This window comes from Ostrea edulis, chromosome 5 (assembly GCF_947568905.1).
Source record: "Ostrea edulis chromosome 5, xbOstEdul1.1, whole genome shotgun sequence".
Classification (NCBI taxonomy): Eukaryota; Metazoa; Mollusca; class Bivalvia; order Ostreida; family Ostreidae; genus Ostrea; species Ostrea edulis.
The window spans coordinates 68,962,995-68,987,994 of record NC_079168.1 but is presented as its reverse complement, the minus strand read 5'-3'; the positions used below and the strand labels follow the sequence as shown (position 1 = coordinate 68,987,994).

General features: G+C 37.9%; 1 protein-coding gene across 1 annotated transcript in view; it reads left to right on the top strand.

The window, feature by feature from the left end:
* Positions 1-24,529, top strand: part of LOC125649042 (TATA-box-binding protein-like) — a 50,969-nt gene extending 26,440 nt beyond the window's left edge. Inside the window, exons 10-15 of the mRNA XM_048876257.2 lie at positions 251-311; positions 2,215-2,291; positions 13,278-13,328; positions 23,187-23,259; positions 23,343-23,406; positions 23,492-24,529. Of these exons, the coding sequence (XP_048732214.1) occupies positions 251-311; positions 2,215-2,291; positions 13,278-13,328; positions 23,187-23,259; positions 23,343-23,406; positions 23,492-23,562 (397 nt within the window). The 3' untranslated portion in view covers positions 23,563-24,529. The remainder of the gene's footprint in view (positions 1-250; positions 312-2,214; positions 2,292-13,277; positions 13,329-23,186; positions 23,260-23,342; positions 23,407-23,491) is intronic.
* The last annotated feature ends 471 nt before the right edge of the window (positions 24,530-25,000 follow it).

Here is a 25,000-nt window from a genome sequence, read left to right as displayed (position 1 = left end):
CGAAATATCAGAAGTTTTTTTAATCATTTATATAGGGAAAACGGCCGGGACCGGCGGTCGACTTCGACTCAAGCGGGGTATTCGAGATAAACCATATTCGAGATACAGATATTTTACTGTATATATATATAAAATAATGAATTAGAAAATGTTATTGAATCCTGAAAATTATGAGATATATATACCTATAAATATTGACATAACATCATTCAATAGGGTAACAATGATTGTTGTAATGTGTTGGTTACAGGTACCTTGTCTTAAATGTCGCAGATGTATATACAGAAAATATTATTCAATATTTTTCAAAGGTGAGACTCATGCTTTTTATAATGTTTGAATTAAAAATGAAATAGAAATATTCCATTGAACTTGTTTGATACAGTAAAATTGTTTGATACAGTAAAATTGTTTGATACAGTTGAAATTGTTTGATACAGTTGAATTTGTTTGATACAGTTGAATGGTTTGATACAGTTGAATTTGTTTGATACAGTAGAACTTGTATTTACCCTATACCAACAGGTTCATCTGAATGTACTTTGCAGTGTTGTTTATTTTTAATAATGTTTTTAAAACTACATGCACTTAATGTACGTCACACCCAGCGTAAATTGCTATGAATGGAAAGTGGAGGATATGTATAATCATATTTTGAAATCTTTATTTGGCGGGGAAAAAAAGGTTTTTGGAAAGTATAGCCTTAACCTTAGCCAAAAGTTTGAGTGAGATTTCCTGATTGTCTGGCATCTGTTGTTGTCTTCATTGTCACTAACTCTTCACATTTTCATCTTCTTCTCCAGAACTGCCAGGCCAATTTCAATCATACTTCGCACAAATCATCCTAGGTAAAGGGGATGGAAGTTGGGGTTTTTTTATGAAGGGCCATGACCCCTTCAAAGGGGAGATCATTAGAAAAGGCAAAAAATAGGATGGGGTCATTTAAAAATCTTTTCAAGAATCACTGGGCCAGAAATGTTTAAATTCACATGAAAGCTTCCTGACATAGTGTAGTAGATTCAAGTTTCTTCAAATCATGGCCTCCAGGGGTAAGGTAGGTCCACAATAGGGGATCAAAGTTTGACAAATATATTATATAGGAAAAATCTTCTGAAGAACCACCAGGCCAGTAAAGTTGAAATTTACATGAAAGCTTCCCAACATGGAGTAGATTCAAGTTTGTTCAAATCATGGTCCCCGGGGGTAGATTGGGGCCACAATTTAACAGAGTTATAATTCTATGGCGGTGATGATGATAATTTGATGAAATACAAGTAGATCATGGCTGTTATGAGACAACAGAAGCAATACTAATTAATTCAGTATGTAAATGATTGTAGGGCTTTGATTTTTAATGTAAACATATATTTTGTGTACAATTCAGGGACTCATAATTGGCTGAAGGCCAAAGGGGCAGGACAAGGAATGATAGTCCCATGTGTTTTATACCCTCTATCTGAGAGATTTAAGATGCTGCGACTTAGGAAAGAAAGTGATAACATATTTCTATGCCCCTGTCTTTAAGATGAATGGGAATGGATATAGTATATGGCTAGCCTGTCAGTGCAATATTGCATGCAATGACATAGGCGGATCCAGGAATTTGTGAAGGGGGGGGGGGGGATTAGCACTTGATCTTTTACGTACTTTTCACAACCTCCACCACTACCACATTTACACTCTCTGTTTGTGTACTTAACATCTTGGGGAAATCTTGAGACAGTTTTTATACATGAAAATGCATTAGTTTATTTACTACTTGTTTTCCAAGTCTCAGTTGATCTAATCAGACCTGATTTCGCATGAATGAAATAAAAGAAAGCTGATTTAAAGGTTACCCAAATAGGCCGGGGGTCTGGGTTGAATGCAGGTGCATTCTGAGCATTTCCTGACACTTCCTCTTTACTCTCAAATTGTCTACTACTTTTATGTTATATATACTTTTTAAGAATTCTTAAGCGATACTTGTATCTGACGAAAATATCGTAAATATATATCAGTGTGTTGTCTTATTCATCCTAGAATTAAATATACTGGTGTTGATAAATTTGAATGATGCAATTACATGTTAATTGGACAGAAAAAGCCAGTGAACTTCTTAGAAAAGTTACAACAACATTGTGTATATTTCAGTGTCTGGTATACAAAGCAAGCCCACTACCATTTCTACGCCTAAAGTCAGATGTACAGTCTTTACATCTTTTATTTTTACAGATAAAGGCATTTATAGAAGACAGTTTTGCAAGGAATGGAAAAGTTCTAGTCCATGGGAATGCTGGAATGTCGCGCAGGTAAATCATATTATTATGTATTATACATCCCTTTAAAACAGTCATACTATTGTTAACTGAATACGATTTTGGAACTTTCATTCTCACATACCAGAGTCTTGATTTATAATTACAATGGGCTGAACCTCTTGATCAGTCTTATCAATTTTTGAAATTGACATGTACAAGAGATGGAAACCAGAAAGTCGATCAAATTAAGTGTACTTTTAAAAATAATCCTAATTGGTGTGTATATCTCAAAAATCTCACCACTAGAGAAAATGTCCATGTTTGTTGTGTATATGTCGATAATCTCACCACTAGAGAAAATGTCCATGTTTGTTGTGTATATCTCAATAATCTCACCACTAGAGAAAATGTCCATGTTTGTTGTGTATATCTCAATAATCTCACCACTAGAGAAAATGTCCATGTTTGTTGTGTATATCTCAATAATCTCACCACTAGAGAAAATGTCCATGTTTTGTGTGTATATCTCAATAATCTCAGCTCTAGAGAAAATATCACTGATTGTTGTGTATATCTCAATCTCACAATTAGACAAAATGTCCATATTTGGTGTGTATATCTCAATAACCTCACCACTAGACAAAATATCCATGTTTGTTGTGTATATCTCAATAACCTCACCACTAGACAAAATGTCCATATTTGGTGTGTATATCTCAATAACCTCACCACTAGACAAAATGTCCATGTTTGTTGTGTATATGTCGATAAGCTCACCACTAGAGAAAATGTCCATGTTTGGTGTGTTTATCTCAATAATCTCACCACTAGACAAAATGTCCATTTTGGTGTGTATTAATCTCAATAATCTCTCACCACTAGACAAAATGTCCATGTTTGTTGTGTATATGTCGATAAGCTCACCACTAGAGAAAATGTCCATGTTTGGTGTGTTTATCTCAATAATCTCACCACTAGAGAAAATGTCCATGTTTGTTGTGTATATCTCAATAATCTCACCACTAGAGAAAATGTCCATATTTGGTGTGTATATCTCAATGATCTCACAACTAGACAAAATGTCCATATTTGTTGTGTATATCTCAATAATTTCACCACTAGACAAAATGTCCATGTTTGTTGTGTATATCTCGATATTCTCACCACTAGACAAAATGTCCATGTATGGTGTGTATATCTTGATAATCTCACCACTAGACATAATGTCTATTTTGATGTATATATCTCAATAATCTCACCACTAGAGAAAATGTTCAGGACAGAAATAACGTCCAATTAAAATGTTGCTCCATTTCTGTATTATGTAAATTTTCGAAACAGTTTCATCACGTATCTTTGTTGTTTACTGTTAAATGTTGTGTAACATGTACATATAACAATTTTTTATCAGGTTTCAAGATTGAACAACAAATATTTCTGACTGGCCAATCATATCATACAATTTTCATGGAATTTTTTTTGTTACGGGTGATTGAAAGGGTTGGAGAGAGTAAATGATGAAAGACTTTGGTACGTGAGTATTTGAGAATGGGAAACTTCTGACTAACAGAGACTGGTATGTGAGTATTTGAGAATGGGGAACTATCAGCTGACAGGGACTCTGACTTACTTACTTTACTTATTCCTGTTCACTCCGTGGGGAGCATAGGGCCGCAACCACACCTCTCCAACGTACTCTGTTTTGGGCTGCATTTTTCAGCTGGACCCAAGTAAAACCTGCCTCTCTGGCCTCTGCTTCTATGGTTCTTCTCCAGGTTTGCCTGGGTCTCCCAACTTTCCTCTTCCCCTGTGGGTTCCATTCAAGAGCCTGCCTTGTTGTATTGTCAGGTAATTTAAGCAGTGTATGGCCGATCCATCCCCATTTTCTCTTCCTTATGTCTATATTGATGGGATTCTGATTGGTTCTCTCCCATAGACTGTTGTTTGATATGGTGTCAGGCCATCTGATGTTAAGGATATGGCGGAGACGTTTATTGATGAAAGACTGGAGTTTGTTGTTAATAGTTGTTGTTACCTTCCAGGTCTCAGAGCCATAAAGAAGAACTGCTTTTACATTTGTGTTGAAAATTCTGATCCTGTTGTAGATGGAAATTGCTTTGGAGTTCCATATTTGTCTGAGGGTATTGAATGTGTGTCTACGTGTTGATTCTACTTTTTACATCGTCACCCTCACCCCCATCCTTAGTGCTGACGACACTACCGAGATAGGTGAATCTGTCAATTTCTTTGATGTTCTTTCCCTTTAACTGGATTGATAATTCCTGTTTGTTGTTAATTCTCATCACTTCTGTACTCTTGGTGTTTATTTTAAGGCCGGTCGTTTGAGCTTTCGTTGCCAATCGTGTCAATTTCCCCTTTGCGTGTTGCTGTTTGTAGGAGAGCAGGTCAATGTCATTTGCAAAATCCAGGTCCTCGAGCTGTTTGGTGAAGGTCCACTGGATTCCGGTCTTGTTGCCCTTTGTTGTTTCCTGCATGATCCAATCTAAAACTATCAGTAATATGGTCGTTTTCTGCATGATCCAGTCTATAACTATAAGTAATATGGTCGTTTTCTGCATGATTCAGTCTATAACTATCAGTAATATGGTCGTTTTCTGCATGATCCAGTCTATAACTATCAGTAATATGGTTGTTTCCTGCATGATCCAGTCTATAACTATCAGTAATATGGTTGGTGACAGAATGCAGCCTTGTCTTACCCCTGGGACTCTAGTATATGAGTATTTGAGAATGGGGAGCTGTCAGCTGAAGAGACTCTGGTTTGTGAGTATTTGAGAATGGAAAATCTCTGGCTGACAGGGACTCTAGTATACAAATATTTAAGAATAGGGAACTTTTGGTTGAAGAGACTCTGGTATGCGAGTATGTATGTACTTCAACTCTTCAAGTTTTCCATGTTCTTTTCTTGAATATCATAAATCAATGTGATATGAAATAAAGAGGAGTCATGTCTCAAAAGTCTAGCACTTTGTTTTCTAATAAGGGCTGTTCCAGAAATGATCAAATGGGGGGGTCGGGCGGCAAATGATATTTTTTTGTGTGGGTGGTCGTATTTTTTCATATTTTAATTGGTCCGTGGTTGGACTGTTAAAAAAATATTTATTATGGGTAGTGGGTAGTTTCTATTGTTTTATTTTGTGCCACGTGGGTATTGAGTTTTCAGAATATTTTTATTGTTGCTCTTGTCGTGTTGGTTACAAAACGTCGGAGGGTAAATTGAAAACGTGCTTTCAAAATGCTGCTTTCGAAATCGGAAATCGGAAGTAACATAGAACTATTCGAGTTGTCGCTCTTTGCAGCGCATAACTTTCCATTACGGCACTCTTCAAATTAGAGGCGCGTTTAGTAGAGTCCCTTTGGACGTGATGGCGGCGAACTCTGTTCTGTAGATTATTACAGTTTACAGTGCATCGATTTTGGGAATATTTTGAAACCAATAGGTATTCCATTTTCTAATAAAAATAGGCAAACCTTAGTTGATTTATATGAGGGTACCGATGCGTTATATTTATCAGTCGTTGTGATGGTGATATAGAGGCCTCCGGGCGCGGGCTCCATTAGAAGATGAACGATCCGTGGAAAAACATATCCATACCCAGTTTATTTCAGTATCTATACTTACCTGCATCGAACATTTTGCAATATGTCACCGACTCCTACTACTATGCCCGAATAATTTTTAGAACGAGTTATCTTCCCTTAACCCACTCTTCAATACCCAACATCCGGGTACCTCAGTTTATGTGAGGGAAAAAATAAAATACACCCCTTAAAACTCTAAAAGTGGGGAGGTGGGACGGGAATATGCAGGTAAGTATAGATATCTTATGAACAGGGGTTTTACCTTAAAAACCCTCAGTTTCTTTCAGTATCTATACTTACCTGCATCGGACATTTTGCAACAAACAGAATTTGTAGCCATAGGATTAGAGTAAATTAAAAAATCTTCTCACCCTTACTGTTTCTTTGCCCACTTCATTGTTTTCAAAATAGAAGATCTGGTAAAGTTTTCCTCTCCCCAAGATACATCTTTCAAATAGAATGAGGAGAAGGTATTCTCTGAGGCCCAGTGAGCTGCTTGAAGAATCTCTTTCACTGAGGCTCCATTAAACAGGGCCCAAGATGATGCCAAGCGTCTGGTATCATGAGCTCTAACTTCTTTCAAGTTCAGTTCAGGTGAATTTTCATAGACATGTTTAATGAGAGAAACAATCCATCTAGAAATAGATGCTTTTGCCGCAGGCCTATGTAAATTCTTTTGATATGTCAGAAAAAGTGCATCATTTTGATTTCTGAACTCCTTTGTACTCTTTCTGTACATCTTTAATGTTCGGGCAGCCATTTTGTTTCACGCGGATTTTTTCTCTGGTGAAAATTTTCAGGCTTTTTACCTACTACTGTGCATTTATCTTTTATTTACTTGATATAAATACTTGAGTTAGAGTGTTGTGTCGGTTTAAGAGCGGTTTTTTGAACCGTGTTTGATTTTATACTCTATTATAGTTAAGTTTATCGTTCCTCGTGTTGGCCATGTGGTTCAAGCATGGCATAGGATTCGTATAAGGAATGTAAACGATGTTGCAGGGAGATGTCGTTCATTGATGAACATGAAGATTGTTATTGACATCGGTCTTGCTCAGAAGCTCTTCCTTGTAAGATCTGTAGAACTTGGTCTAAAGAGAAACGTGGTGCTGTGGCGCGCATGATAGAAAAACACAAGCAGAAAAATAAGAAGCCTGCGACAGTTTCAAGACCTTGTGAGGATAGAGCAGGGGTGACGCAAGTGGACCCTTTTAAAGGTAAGAAAGTTGCCACGCCCGTGGAGTCTTTGCGGGACAAGACCACACATGTTCGTGTTCTAGATGTTGAGCCTACGATAGAGTTTCCCACTGTTCTGTCCTCAGAACAGATTACTGTTACCAGCAACGAAGCTGCTATGTCCAGTCATTCCCATGACATCTCGGACAATTGTATGGCCGTTCCGTCCTCGGAACATGAGAACCCTATTACTAGGCCAGGTCATTCCTATGACCAAGTAAGCCAAAATGTTGCAACTCCAGTAGGTATGGCCAATTTTCTTCCATTCAGTATGGGAGGTCAAGCGCCGCAAGGGCATATGAATTTCATGTACCCGCCATGGATGATGGGAAATATGCAGGATATTATAGACAGGAGGGTTGCTGAATTGCTATCAAACTCTAAGCAAAGTCCGGCTGAGACACATAAAGATTTGGACCAAGATGGGTCAAATACTAAACGCAAGAGATTTAGCAAGTTTCAACCTCACTCTAGAAACGTTTCAGATTCGTCTGAAGATGATAGAGATGTATTGTGCATCACTGAATCATCACGTGAATTTGACGAAACAGACAGTCGGTCAGACGCTGGTCAGTCGTCAATTTTTTTTCCAACCCAGGAACTTCTAAGGTTGATTGGAAAGGTTTTGTTTCCAGAGTTGCATCAGATCTCAGTATTCCTATGAAGGAAAAGAGTGGAGACTCGGAGTACAAGTCATATGTTGCCGAACATTTACTAACTCCAAAAGAGGCCAGACATTTCAGTCTTCCTTTAGAGGGTTCGATTTTTCACGCACTCGAAGAGGTTGACAAAGAATGGCAAGATAGGGGTAGAATTAGATGTTTTCGATCAGCTGATGATCAGAAGTACTTGGTGAATGAGGATCACTTTAAAAAGTTTTGTTCCTCACCACAGTTAGATGAAAACATTGAAGAAGGCATCATGTGTTCATCTGAACTTAGAAGCCAGAAAGGTGCAATGCCTTATAAGTTTAACAACAAGGCATTTGAATCTACAAACAGTGAGTTTAGAAAAATGGACATGAGTTCGAGACTGTTACTGAGACAGATTTCCTATGGCTCATTGATTACAACTTTTCTAGACAGAGCAGGTTCTGACGAGGATAGACAAGAGGCTATCCAAGCTTTATCTCAGCTGTTTCATGCTATGGCCGATGTGACTTCCAGAGTTATGCTTAACTCTGTTACTGCTAGAAGAAGTCTTAATCTAAAAGACATGGCTTTCAAAAATAAAGCAACTGAGAATAAATTGCTATGCCAGTCTGCAATTGGTCCTAAATTGTTTGGGGGAAAGTTTTTTGAGGTTTTGCATAGCAGTGCAGAGAACCTGAGAGATGCTAAGGAAACTCAACATCTCAGGGATTTGAAGCGAAAGGACCTGAAAAGGAAAGTTGATGACTCTAGAGGGTCAAAAGCTTCAGATAAGACAGCATACTCAATTCCTAAAAAGGGGAATTTTGAAGGATATGATAGACAAGATAGGTCAAAGGATAGTTCTTCCTTTCGATACAAACCGCAGGGTAAACAAAGCTTTAAAAAGCTGGAAAACCCTAGATCGGGGTTTCGCCCGAGAAAACAGTAGGTCAAATCAAAGCAAAGATTCCGCCAGTCGGAGGCAGACTGTCGGGATTCATAGAGAAATGGAAGCAGATAACTTCCGATCAATGGGTTTTAAACATAGTCCAAGAAGGACTTCGTCTTCAGTTTTCTTCCAGGCCGGCAAAAAGCGGCGTAAGAGAAACTGCATTCAGTTCATTACAGAAAAATATATGTATATCCGAAGAAATAAGAGAATTATTAGAAAAAAGAGCAATAGAATCAGTACCAAAGAGCCAGGAAGGAATAGGTGTCTACAGCACATTCTTTTTAGTTCCAAAGAAGGGCGGAGGGCTTCGTCCAATTTTAAATTTGAGAAATCTAAATGTACACTTAATTGTTCCACACTTCAAGATGGAGACTTTCAGAACAATCAAACAGGCTGTAAAGAAAGGAGACTGGGTGATGACCTTAGACCTAAAAGATGCATACTTCCATGTACCAGTATGTCAACAACACAGACAGTACCTACGGTTTTGCTTTCAAGGAAAGCATTATCAGTTCAGAGTAATGCCATTTGGACTGGCAGTAGCTCCAAGGGTTTTCACCAAGATAATGGCAGTAATAGGCCAGTTTCTGCGATCACATCAGATTCACATTTTCATGTAGCTGGACGACCGGCTAATCAAGAGCCAACACCACCACATGTTGATAAAGCAAAGGAAATTTATACTGAACCTACTTCACAGTTTGGGCTTGTTGGTGAATTGGAAAAAGTCACAATTAACTCCAACTCAGGAGGTAGATTACTTGGGAACTTACTTCAATCTGACAGAAGGAGCAGTATTCCCTTCAGAAGAGAGGTTTCAGAATCTCTTAGAAGAAATTGCCCAGATACAGAGAGCAACACAAATACAAGCTCACAAATTTCTCAGGCTCCTGGGATTAATGACAGCATGTATAGATTTGATTCCATTAGCCCGCTTACATATGCGACCTGTCCAATTTTATTTCCTGTCTTTATGGCAACCACACAGAGACAGTTTGTTAGCCATGATTCCTATCAATCAGACATTGATCATTCATTTAGAATGGTGGAACAACAGAATGAATATTTTCAAAGGGGTTCTTCTTTACCAGGAAGAACCAGAGGTACTTTGGACAGATGCTTCAGAAATGGGGTGGGGTGCTCATTTAAACACACTTCAAGTGGCAGGGAAATGGAGTATTTCCCAACAGAACCATCACATAAACTGGCTAGAAATGAAGGCTGTGCAATTGGCACTGGTACAGTTTTTACCCCAAGTCAAAGGCAAACGAGTCCTTCTCAGATGCGACAATTCAACAGTTGTTTCGTACATCAACAAGGAAGGCGGCACCAAATCGATGCTACTTTGTCTGTTGACATGGGAGATTTTTCAGTGGGCAAGGAGTCACAGTATTGTACTCAGTGCAGCCCACATTCCAGGAAAAAGGAACATTCTTGCAGACGATCTGTTCAGGGGTCGATCAAACATTTGACTCACAGAGTGGAGCCTGAATCAAGATATAGTGAAATGCATTTTTCAGGCTTTCGATCCCCCGAATATAGATCTCTTTGCAACCTGGGAGAACAGGAAGCTTCAGGTGTATTGCTCCCCATTTCCAATGGAAGGAGCCTTTGCAACAGATGCACTGAGTGTAAGTTGGACAGGGATGTATGCATATGCATTCCCCCCTCCAGTTCTGCTCCACTTAGTTCTCAAGAAAGTAACACAGGAGCCCTGTTCAATGATATTGATAGCCCCACATGCACCTCGCCAGTCATGGTATCCATAGCTCCTGGAACTCCTCATAGACCATCCAAGAAAAATTCCAGTAGTGTCAAGTCTGTTAACACAGAAAAGAGGTCAAGCTGTTCATCCAGACCCAGAAAGTCTAAGGCTAGTAGCTTGGAAAATATCCAGCATAAGCCGACTAAGAGAAAATTTTCTTCAAAAGCTCAAAACTACATGGATAAGAGCAGAAGAGCATCAACCAAAAGAGTCTATGAGGCTAGACTGCGGATATACAGAAGCTGGTGTAGTGAACAATGTGTCAGTCCACATTCTGCCCCTATAGAGGACATGGCAAATTTTCTGATATATCTGGTTATAGGGCAGCTATTGCCACAGTTCACAAAGGCTGGAGCAAGAGTACAGTAAGTTCTGAAAAGAGCTTGACTAACTTGATTAAAGGGATTTTCAATACAAATCCTTCAGTTAAGCCATTGTTACCTAATTGGGATTTGCCAACTGTGTTATCGGCTCTGACCAAACACCCTTTTGAGCCCATTGAGTTTATAGATATCAAATATTTGACTTGGAAAACTGTATTTCTGGTGGCTTTAGCATCTGCAGCTCGCGTGAGTGAAATACATGCTTTATCAGTCAAGGAATCAAATTTTAGAGAAGAACCTTCAGGAATTCGACTTCTTCCTAATATGCAGTTTTTAGCCAAGACTCAGCGACTTGGTAAAGTATGGAATCCCATATTTATTCCTAGATTTGACAGGTTCGCAACAGAGCCAGATGATTTGTTGCTGTGTCCATGCAGATGTTTAAAGATGTACAGAAAGAGTACAAAGGAGTTCAGAAATCAAAATGATGCACTTTTTCTGACATATCAAAAGAATTTACATAGGCCTGCGGCAAAAGCATCTATTTCTAGATGGATTGTTTCTCTCATTAAACATGTCTATGAAAATTCACCTGAACTGAACTTGAAAGAAGTTAGAGCTCATGATACCAGACGCTTGGCATCATCTTGGGCCCTGTTTAATGGAGCCTCAGTGAAAGAGATTCTTCAAGCAGCTCACTGGGCCTCTGAGAATACCTTCACCTCATTCTATTTGAAAGATGTATCTTGGGGAGAGGAAAACTTTGCCAGATCTTCTATTTTGAAAACAATGAAGTGGGCAAAGAAACAGTAAGGGTGAGAAGATTTTTTAATTTACTCTAATCCCTCCTCCTATGGCTACAAATTCTGTTTGTTGCAAAATGTCCAATGCAGGTAAGTATAGATACTGAAATAAACAGGGGTTTTAAAGGTAAAGCCCCTGTTTATAAGATATCTATACTTACCTGCATATTCCCGTCCCACCTCCCCACTTTTAGAGTTTTAAGGGGTGTATTTTATTTTTTTCCTCACATAAACTGAGGTACCCGGATGTTGGGTATTGAAGAGTGGGTTAAGGGAAGATAACATGTTCTAAAAATTATTCGGGCATAGTAGTAGGAGTCGGTGACATATTGCAAAATGTTCAATGCAGGTAAGTATAGATATCTTATAAACAGGGGTTTTACCTAAAAAAAAACCTCATTTCATGATAATAGCATCGTTTGGACTCCCAATCTTTACAACATTCCCGCCATAGATTCGATCGATGCCTTTGATTGTTGATGTGACATCGTTTCTTCAGAACTACTGTGATACAATGTCGCACAGGCATTACCGCGTCATTGACTAGAATGTTTGTCCCGAAAACCTCGCGAGATTTGTACCGTTTTCATTTTTAAAAATATTTTTGTGGTGGGTCTGGTTAGTTTTTTTTATTTATTAGATGGGTCATTGTAAAATGAGTTTATTAATTTGATGGGTCATGGGGTAATTTTTTATTTTTTTTTATGGGTGCTTGGTATATACAAAAGGTGCCTCCCGACCCCCCCATGTATTTATTTCTGGAATAGCCCTAATATGAATTGTCCTTGACCATTCAAATTTTTCGATTGCCGTGCAAATACTGTATATCAGGTTTTTTCTGCTGTATCCAATTTCCGCTTTGTTTGAGATGATTTCTGAATCGCAGAAAATAAATCAGCGTAAATTTTACAAAGTTTTGTTTTTGTAATAGAGTTATATAGCAAACAGGTAATAGTACATCCCCCAAGCACCAGATAACAAGTATGTAAGCCTCATTGTTTACTTGATAAATGACAAGCTAATTAAATCGACCACGTTCCCTCCATGAATAGTTAAGATAACAAACAGTGATCAATATCATAACTCCCATAAGCAATATAGAATAGAGAATTGGGCAAACACGGACCCCTGAATATACAGAGGTGGGATCAGGTGCCTAGGAAGAGTAAGCATCCCCTGTCAACCGATCACACCCACTGTGAGGCCTATATCTTGATCAGGTAAATGGAGTTATTCGTAGTCAAAATTAGTGTGCCAAGAACGGCCTAACAATGGCCTCAATCAATGTATGATTATTCCATAGCTACTCATACATGTAACAGTACATGGTTTGTGACTGCTGCGTTTAAACTCTGAAAATAATTATTGATATATATTATGCATTACAGCTCTTTCGCTGGAGCCTTGTCAAGCTGATATATCAGCTTCTTTTTTTCCAGTTCCTTTATAAGTTTAAATCATCATGAATTATATTTTCACTATGACTTTTAATAGTGAAAATTTGATTCACTTAAATTTAATACATGTATACTGGTTTAGATTTGGATTTGTGGAAAAAACATGATGTAGAAAAGACCTGCTATACAGTAGATGAAGTTTTTTGGGTTTGTTGTTTTAGGTGGGTTTTTTTTTCAAGCACACCTACTAATATTTGTTGGTTTGTTAGGGTAAATAAATATCATGTTACATAGATGTATAATGTTTCTTTGTGTGTAAATTTCAGTGCATCATTTGTGATTGCCTACATCATGGAGAAATATGGCTTATCATATAGGTAGGTAAATAATTTCAGAGTTCTTAAAACAAATTGATCTACATGGAGTTCCCGGTCCAGTAAAATTTAGAGGACCTGATACACTAACTATGGAACCCAATACATTAACTGTATAACTTGATACAAAAATTATAGGACCTGATACACTAACTATAGAACCCAATACATTAACTGTATAACTTGATACAAAAATTATAGGACCTGTTACACAAATTGTCTGGTGCATTTCCCCAACTTTCTATAACTCTGTCAGTGCATCTGTATAATGTGAAAGTATTCATACCATCCTAACAACACCGTGTAACTGGAATTTTTAGCAAGACATAAAAGTGATTTACCCATCATTGTATCTGTGGATTTCACAGCATGTGATCCGGTTTTCCGGATCACCACACTGTGGTTTTCTGATTCCGTATCAGTATCCTCTGAAACTGATGCCGTCACAATGACGTCACAATGCATCAACGCAAAGTAATTTGTGGAAAATATTGACCACATCACAAAACAAAACTGCATACACAAAAACATAATTTCATGGTATGTCCGTGTTTTTGATAATTTGGATTACATTTACTATCTTATAAATGTGGATTTAAAATGCATAATGGGGTATATAACAAATTTATCATTACTACAGTAACTTGATCCAAAGAGTTGGATCATGTCTCATGGACAGGTGCGGATCATCAGATCAAACTCGACACTTCGCGTCTTGTGTGATCTGATGATCCACACGTCAACTCGACGTGATCCGACTCTTCGGATCAAGTTACTGTAGTAATAATATATATATATTTAGCAAGAACTAATTTTAGCGACTTTATAATTCCAAGAAAGATAACCATTACCTACAATACAGAATAAATTGTTAGCGATATTCCATTTTAGCGATCTCAACACCCTCGCTAATAATGCCAAAATTAAATCCTCGCTAAAAATTCTATTTATATGGTATGCAGACTGAAAAAATTTGCAATTAGATGATGGCAAAGACATTTACATGTATTTCCATGACACTGGTAATTTGTCTCAAAGTTCACAATAGAAATATCACATATTTGTCCACCATAATCATATAATACAATATTTGAATGTATTTCAAGCATTTTACACAAATTTCAGAAATTTTTTTCTTCTAAAACACATCAGTGTATTATTCAAACATGTAAATGTTTAACTTTAACAATGTACTACTAATACTGAGAAAATTTTTCACAAATTTACATTTGACCATCGTAAAGAACAAGTTAGAAATAAGAACCGTACAACAGTCCTTGGAAGGGGGGGGGGGTGTAAAGAAATTTATTATACGGGTAATATATACATGTAATCTTACTTTAATATATTTTTGAACCACAACTGTAACTCCATCCCAAAAGCCAAGATTTAAAAAAAATTTTTAGTTTACAATACATGATGATGCTTGCATATTGTTATGGCTGTTTTATTGCCATTAGAAGATTTCCAAAGATATTACTTACTTGGATATTCCTAAGTAATACTTACGTATATATTCCTAAATAATACTTACTTACTCCTAGGTATTACTTACATATATTCTTTGGTAATACCTTTGTGTCTCCAAGGTTTGATTTACACTATATGAAGATGCTTGCATTTTGTTATGAAAAATTTAGCATTGAAAAGATTTTTATCCCCTCAAAATTCATTGCGAATGGGAATATATTAATTAATGGGACCATTTGTATTTGGTGAGTAAGTGTTTGTGTGTGTAAAACACTGAGATTGTAGACACTCTACAGGACACGGTTTGTGTGTGTAACACTGAGATTGTACTCTACAGGACACGGTTTGTGTGTGTAAAACACTGAGATTGTAGACATTCTACAGGACACGGTTTGTGTGTGTAACACTGAGATTGTACTCTACAGGACACGGTTTGTGTGTGTAAAACACTGAGATTGTAGACATTCTACAGGACACGGTTTGTGTGTGTAACACTGAGATTGTAGACATTCTACAGGACACGGTTTGTGTGTGTGTAACACTGAGATTGTAGACATTCTACAGGACACGGTTTGTGTGTGTAACACTGAGATTGTAGACATTCTACAGGACACGGTTTGTGTGTGTAACACTGAGATTGTAGACACTCTACAGGACACGGTTTGTGTATGTGTAACACTGAGATTGTAGACATTCTACAGGACACGGTTTGTGTGTGTAACACTGAGATTGTAGACATTCTACAGGACACGGTTTGTGTGTGTAACACTGAGATTGTAGACATTCTACAGGACACGGTTTGTGTGTGTGTAACACTGAGATTGTAGACATTCTACAGGACACGGTTTGTGTGTGTAAAACACTGAGATTGTAGACATTCTACAGGACACGGTTTGTGTGTGTAAAACACTGAGATTGTAGACATTTTACAGGACACGGTTTGTGTGTGTAACACTGAGATTGTAGACATTCTACAGGACACGGTTTGTGTGTGTAACACTGAGATTGTAGACATTCTACAGGACACGGTTTGTGTGTGTAAAACACTGAGATTGTAGACATTCTACAGGACACGGTTTGTGTGTGTAACACTGAGATTGTACTCTACAGGACACGGTTTGTGTGTGTAAAACACTGAGATTGTAGACATTCTACAGGACACGGTTTGTGTGTGTAACACTGAGATTGTAGACATTCTACAGGACACGGTTTGTGTGTGTGTAACACTGAGATTGTAGACATTCTACAGGACACGGTTTGTGTGTGTAACACTGAGATTGTAGACATTCTACAGGACACGGTTTGTGTGTGTAACACTGAGATTGTAGACACTCTACAGGACACGGTTTGTGTATGTGTAACACTGAGATTGTAGACATTCTACAGGACACGGTTTGTGTGTGTAACACTGAGATTGTAGACATTCTACAGGACACGGTTTGTGTGTGTAAAACACTGAGATTGTAGACATTCTACAGGACACGGTTTGTGTGTGTAACACTGAGATTGTACTCTACAGGACACGGTTTGTGTGTGTAAAACACTGAGATTGTAGACATTCTACAGGACACGGTTTGTGTGTGTAACACTGAGATTGTAGACATTCTACAGGACACGGTTTGTGTGTGTAACACTGAGATTGTAGACACTCTACAGGACACGGTTTGTGTATGTGTAACACTGAGATTGTAGACATTCTACAGGACACGGTTTGTGTGTGTAACACTGAGATTGTAGACATTCTACAGGACACGGTTTGTGTGTGTAAAACACTGAGATTGTAGACATTCTACAGGACACGGTTTGTGTGTGTAACACTGAGATTGTAGACATTCTACAGGACACGGTTTGTGTGTGTAACACTGAGATTGTAGACATTCTACAGGACACGGTTTGTGTGTGTGTAACACTGAGATTGTAGACATTCTACAGGACACGGTTTGTGTGTGTAAAACACTGAGATTGTAGACATTCTACAGGACACGGTTTGTGTGTGTAAAACACTGAGATTGTAGACATTTTACAGGACACGGTTTGTGTGTGTAACACTGAGATTGTAGACACTCTACAGGACACGGTTTGTGTGTGTGTAACACTGAGATTGTAGACACTCTACAGGACACGGTTTGTGTGTGTAACACTGAGATTGTAGACACTCTACAGGACACGGTTTGTGTGTGTAACACTGAGATTGTAGACACTCTACAGGACACGGTTTGTGTGTGTAACACTGAGATTGTACTCTACAGGACACGGTTTGTGTGTGTAAAACACTGAGATTGTAGACACTCTACAGGACACGGTTTGTGTGTGTAAAACACTGAGATTGTAGACACTCTACAGGACACGGTTTGTGTGTGTGTAACACTGAGATTGTAGACATTCTACAGGACACGGTTTGTGTGTGTAACACTGAGATTGTAGACACTCTACAGGACACGGTTTGTGTGTAAAACACTGAGATTGTAGACATTCTACAGGACATGGTTTGTGTGTGTGTAACACTGAGATTGTAGACATTCTACAGGACACGGTTTGTGTGTGTAACACTGAGATTGTAGACACTCTACAGGACACAGTTTGTGTGTAAAACACTGAGATTGTAGACACTCTACAGGACACGGTTTGTGTGTGTGTAACACTGAGATTGTAAACACTCTACAGGACACGGTTTGTGTGTGTGTAACACTGAGATTGTAGACATTCTACAGGACACGGTTTGTGTGTGTAACACTGAGATTGTAGACATTCTACAGGACACGGTTTGTGTGTGTGTAACACTGAGATTGTAGACACTCTACAGGACACGGTTTGTGTGTGTGTAACACTGAGATTGTAGACATTCTACAGGACACGGTTTGTGTGTGTAACACTGAGATTGTAGACACTCTACAGGACACGGTTTGTGTGTGTGTAACACTGAGATTGTAGACACTCTACAGGACACGGTTTGTGTGTGTGTAACACTGAGATTTTAGACACTCTACAGGACACGGTTTGTGTGTGTAAAACACTGAGATTGTAGACACTCTACAGGACACGGTTTGTGTGTAAAACACCGAGATTGTAGACATTCTACAGGACACGGTTTGTGTGTGTAACACTGAGATTGTAGACACTCTACAGGACACGGTTTGTGTGTGTGTAACACTGAGATTGTAGACACTCTACAGGACACGGTTTGTGTGTGTAAAACACCGAGATTGTAGACACTCTACAGGACACGGTTTGTGTGTGTAAAACACTGAGATTGTAGACATTCTACAGGACACGGTTTGTGTGTGTGTAACACTGAGATTGTAGACACTCTACAGGACACGGTTTGTGTGTGTGTAACACTGAGATTGTAGACACTCTACAGGACACGGTTTGTGTGTGTGTAACACTGAGATTGTAGACACTCTACAGGACACGGTTTGTGTGTGTAACACTGAGATTGTACTCTACAGGACACGGTTTGTGTGTGTGTAACACTGAGATTGTAGACACTCTACAGGACACGGTTTGTGTGTGTGTAACACTGAGATTGTAGACACTCTACAGGACACGGTTTGTGTGTGTAAAACACCGAGATTGTAGACACTCTACAGGACACGGTTTGTGTGTGTAAAACACCGAGATTGTAGACACTCTACAGGACACGGTTTGTGTGTGTAAAACACCGAGATTGTAGACACTCTACAGGACACGGTTTGTGTGTGTAAAACACCGAGATTGTAGACACTCTACAGGACACGGTTTGTGTGTGTAAAACACCGAGATTGTAGACACTCTACAGGACACGGTTTGTGTGTGTAAAACACTGAGATTGTAGACACTCTACAGGACACGGTTTGTGTGTGTAAAACACTGAGATTGTAGACACTCTACAGGACACGGTTTGTGTGTGTAAAACACTGAGATTGTAGACATTCTACAGGACACGGTTTGTGTGTGTAACACTGAGATTGTAGACACTCTACAGGACACGGTTTGTGTGTGTAACACTGAGATTGTAGACACTCTACAGGACACGGTTTGTGTGTGTAACACTGAGATTGTAGACATTCTACAGGACACGGTTTGTGTGTAAAACACCGAGATTGTAAACACTCTACAGGACACGGTTTGTGTGTGTAACACTGAGATTGTAGACATTCTACAGGACACGGTTTGTGTGTGTAAAACACTGAGATTGTAGACATTCTACAGGACACGGTTTGTGTGTGTAAAACACCGAGATTGTAGACACTCTACAGGACACGGTTTGTGTGTGTAACACTGAGATTGTAGACACTCTACAGGACACGGTTTGTGTGTGTAAAACACCGAGATTGTAGACACTCTACAGGACACGGTTTGTGTGTGTAAAACACTGCGATTGTACTCTACAGGCCACATATTTTGCTCCATTGATTTCCTAAATCACAGATAGCTTTGTTATTAAAAGAGGAAAGGTCCTATTGATTTGGTGGGGGGTTCAAAGGTCAAGGTCACTATGGGACTTCATAGAAAAAGCCTGTAAACACTCAATGCGAGGGAATATGTCTCTCCTTGTGGAGATCTTGTTTTCCCCTCGAATTGTGAGAGGGGATGGAGTAAAGGGACAGTTCTTGTGTGTGTGTTGGAGTGTGTATAACACTGAGCTTGTAGACACTCTAGAGGCCACATTTTTTGCTTGATTGATTTGATACAATACTTCACAGGTAGAGAGGAAGAACTCTGTTGATTTTTGGGTCACAAGTTCATGATGGGGACTTCATAAAGGTTGTCACAGTTTTTGTTTTATTGATTTGATACTTCACATGTAGCTTTATTATCAAGAGAAGAACCTATTTTGGGATCCAAAGGTCAAGGTTACTATGGGACTTCATAAAAAATGCAGTATGAATCAAAATGCACTATTTACAAACATTTGGTTGATAATTTTTGCTTGCAATATTATCTAGAAAAATCTATTCCTAAATTGTACAAAAAGGGTATCTCCAAAATAAGGCTATCATCACATAATTTATCCATAGAAACTGGCAGACATAAAAATGTACCACGTGAAAAAAGGTTTTGTAAAACATGTATCACTGAAATTGATGAATACCACTTTTTGTTAGTCTGTTCTGTATATTGCCAGATTAGAGCTAAATTAGTGAAAAAGTATTACTGGAGTATAAACCCTCCATGTTCAAATTTATACAACTACTAAGTGTGAACAATGTTAAAGAACTCTGTAACTTGGGGAAATTTATCTGTATAGAGCTCTTGAACTAAGAACAGTCCATAATATGTAATTTGTATCGTCATTCTCCTTTTTTACTATCACTATACTAGTGTATTTACTATATACTATTGTATGCTAGATGTCTTTGAAAGAATTGGCCGTTTATTTTCAGCTTTGTAATTATTATCCATGTTCAATTTTGTTATAATGCTATAAGATGTATGTCTTTCGCAATAAAGTTATTATTATTCATTGTGAGGGAATATACCCTGCTTTGCAGAGCTCTTTATAATATATATATATATATATATATGTATACATGTGTGTGTGTCTCTTTTTTCGATGTGAAATCTTAAAAAAAACTCGAAACACTATCCAGAAATATTTCAACTGTGTTACTGTTCTTCTTCAGTCGTTTGACAGTGACAGATAAACACGACTGACTGAAGAAGACCGGTAACATGTGTTAAAATATTTCTGGAAAGTGTTAAGAGTTTATATATATATATATATATATATATATATATATATATATACATATACACACATAGAGAGAGATAGAAAGAGAGAGAGATTTGGTTCCGCAGGTTGTGAGTTCAACCTCGGGTAGGGGCGGAAGTGGGTATCCAAATAAAGGGAAATTTTCTGTGCTTTATATCAAATATTTCTTCACTTAGGGCAGTTATGTTCATTTAAGAGTTCATTGCTATTTCTGTGCTTTATATGAAATATTTCGAATGCAATGTGTATCATGTATGATCCTCTTAAATGTACGTTAAATAACTGTATCCCATTTCCATTCTCAAAGACCGTGTAGCATGTGACAGCATGGCAAGAATTCCATCGTCATCGAAAGCAAGTTTTTTTTTAGTCTTGCCTAGATGGTCGAGCAGTCTAGTGCACTGGTTACATGCTGCTAGGAGATTTGGTTCCGCAGGTCATGAGTTCAACCCCGGGTAGGGGCGGAAGTGGATATCCAAATAAAGTGAAATTTTCTGTGCTTTATATTATTTATATATATATATATATATATATATATATATATATATATATCTAGTGAAAAAAAGAAACTGCATTATTTAATATATGAAAAAAATAATATTAAAATAACAATGAACAAATTTTATTTTTTGTAATACTGTTACCAAATGTATTCATTACAACATTTCATATTCCATTAATGTTAACGTCGAATAACGTCAATTTCAGCACACTCGAAAGACACTGGGATTCGAACTTGAATTAACAAAGTTAATAACGCGTGTGACCACCATTTACATTCACGCATGCTTGACAACGGCACCTCATTGATGCCACTAAAGTGTTCAGAAATGCTTGAGGGATGTTGTTCCAGATGTTGGTTAAAGCCTGGCCTAAATCAGCCAATGTCATTGGCTAATTTGGTAAAAGGCGTAGACGTCGTTCCATTTCATCCCAGAAGTGCTCGATCGGCGATAAATCGGGGGAAACAGCTAGCCAAGGCAAGACATTGACATTCTGTTGAACAAAAAAGTCCCTGACTACAAGTGCAACATGTGGCCTTGCATTGTCTTGCTGCAGAGTGATGTGATTTTGCTGTCTCTGTACGAAGGGTATCACATGGCGCTGAATAATTTCATCTCGATAGCGTACGCCTGTGAGATTTCCATTGACAACTTGTAGAGGGGTCCTTCCACGTGCTGTTATTCCACCCCACACCATAATGCTACCTCCACCGAATTGTCGACGTTGCACAACACAAGCGCCCTGGTAACGCTCCCCAACGTGACGATACACTCTACAACGGCCGTCACTTCTATCCAAATGAAATCTGGATTCATTAGTGAACAGAATATTGGCCCAGTCCTGTATTCTGAATCGCAGATGTCATCTGCACTACGCTAGTCTAGCGATACAATGACGTTGAAGCAGGGCGCATCGCTGAACGTCTTGGTGTGATGTGCTCACGCAGACGATTACGCACAGTTCTTGGACTGATTGGTCGAAGTCCAGGAATGCTACAAGCAGTCAAACTTGCTGTCTGGAAACAATTTCTCAGGTGCACAAGTCTAATGTGGTTGTCCTGTCGACGTGATGCAACACGAGGACGCCCAGAACGTGGTCGATCCCGAGTGTTACCAGATTGTTGGAAATGTCTCCAAAATGACTGGATGGTGTTCCGATGAACTTCAAAGTGTCTTGCTATGATATTTTGTGCCATTCCAGCTTGAAACATCCCAACAACACGATTACACTGGTTTTCACTGAATCGTGGCATGACAGAAGGGTAAATTTTGTCAAAACTAAAGTGCTTTCCTTAACGAATAGTGTCCAAACAAACCTTTTACACTTCTTACTTCAAACAGTATTGGCCAGTAAAACTTGTGCACGTACGAACACTTCAATAAACAACATGTGTTCACTAACCATGAAAAAATCTGTGCTTCTGAGTCGGTTACTATCCGATATTGTTCAAAAACGTCACCTTTATCGATTGTTTATATTTTATAAATATAAACAATTGATATAGAAAAATTATACTAAACTTTATAATGCAGTTTCTTTTTTCCGCTAGTATATATATATATATACTATAGGTAAATATATATATATATATATATATATATACATGTACATGTATATATATACTATAGGTAAATATATATATATATATATACATGTACATGTATATATATACTATAGGTAAATATATATATATATTCCAAGGTAACACTAACACTTGCACAGTTTTGTAGATCCCGGTGAAGTGTGTGTATAAACATACATTATATGAATTTATTTCATGTAAAACTTTCTCCCCCCATTATAGTATCATCTTGACCACAGGGACTTAGATTTGAACAAACATGATAAGGATAATTGCATTGTAATTCATTATGTTGTAATTATATGTATATCGTTTTATTCTTGTGGAGTTGGTTTTCCTGATATATTTCTGTTAACTCTTAGTGTGGCCCCATCCTAATCCTAGGAATATTGTTACAACTAAATAGCAAAGCCTTCTCACCAAATATAGTGCAAAAATCAACAGAATAGAAATCAGAAGATACCAATCTGATTAGAACCACTTGTTGTGCTTCACAAAGATCCTGTGTAGGGAAATATTATATGCGCAAATCAACTTATTTTTGTTTAAGGATTTCTTCTTTTATCAAAAACAAGATATGAATTTGTAGAAACTTTTTGTCATTTAACAGAGATGCATTTGTCTACGTCCAACAGAAGAGATTTTGTATTAACCCTAACGAGGGATTTGTACAGCAGTTACACGTAAGTCAGTACATCTAATTCCCTTCAACTCTTCAGAACGTATAAAGTATGGGTAAACTGATGTTGTGTTCTAATTCCTTCAGGAATACGAGCCTATGTACAGAGCTAGAGTCACTTTTCAACACAGTTATACCCCTTTAGAGAGCGGTAAGTTGTTGGTTTTGAGTTGTTGCTTTCCTCTGCATTTAAAAGATGAAGTAAAATTTGCACACAAGATACATTGTTTTTGTAGGAATGTTAAAGCGAAAATTCACCGAGGATCACGAGACGACAGAAGATGGCGTATTAATGCAACATACGTGACAGGTTCTGTGTCATGTCCGAGTCGATCTCTGTTAATGAACAAAGAAAAAAACTGAAAATAATCTTCAGATATCAGATTATTAGGTAACCTGAATCACTCAAGTTACCTATTGGGATCTGTTTATGTCTGCCATTGTAAACTTTTCAACAGTATTACCTTTCTTAAATATTGAAACATTTATCACCAGTGTTGGTAAAAAGCATCTTTAGGTAAGGCATACAAAACTATTCATTCCATGGTCTCTTCTGCCATTAGGTTTTAGCGGTGGGGCTCACTGCCACACCTCTAAATCAGTGTAATAGGATAATTAAAAAAAAAAAATCTCTACTCTTGAATGTCTAGTTGAGAAACTGGGTGCATATAGTTGTATTCAGGAGCTTCTACCAAAATTGTGAATTCATGGCTCCTGGGTCAGAGATTCAGCCCATTTTGAAGGGATGGAGGATCTTCTGCATCTATCAGACAAACTGGATGCTTAGTTGTAATGACCATCAAGCTTTTACCAAATTTATGGACCCTGGATCAAGGGTTCAGACCCCAGGATGGGGACATCATGGATCATATAGTGAAAATGAATTGACTATTATAAAATCTTTTCTTCTACTTCTGAAAATTTAGCAAAGAAATTGGGTGCATAGCATTATTAAGCATCAAGGCATCTTCCAAAAGAGTGAAGCCCATCACTTCCCCTGGGACACAGGTTCAGGCTTTAGGGTGGTGCTATATAGATCATAGTAACCAAAAAATAAGGATGTTTAGTTCTCAGGAGTTTAAACAATGTGCAACATTTCGAATTAAAACTCCTCCTTGCATGGTACCCAGATGACTGTTGAGCGCTGATTACCTCTTGTTATTGATATTCTTGACTATATTCCTCATTTTTCATGTGTTTGTTTTCATGATTACATACATCAGCATGTATATATTGTTATACTATATTATTGAATAAATATGTTTAAAATTCAACATTGTACAATTGAGAATACTTGTCTGCCTTATACATTTCAAAATACTTGAAAAGGAAACCTCAAACAAAGAACCATAACTCTGGAGAATGACATTTGTACCACAGTTCACAGTTGTGAAACTACAAATGAAAATTTTGCAAAATGTATTAATATAAATGATATAGCTTTGAGTTCACTCGGTGAACTTCTGACCTAAAGACACAATGTACAATGGAAGACACCAAACAATAAAGTAACAGAGCCTCCCACCCCACCCAGAATGAAGTTTGATGAGGTTCAAGTAAATCAGAATGAAAATGCATTTTATTTTGTTGGAGTATATGAAGTTTTAATGAGAATCAGCCAAGCAAATCTGAACTGAAGGAATGGGCCTGCATAAACTACATCCAGAAAATGTAGATGAAAGGTGCATCATCCATGCAAGTTTGATTTGTGCAAGGTTAATTGCAGTGGATTTTATTACATGTTG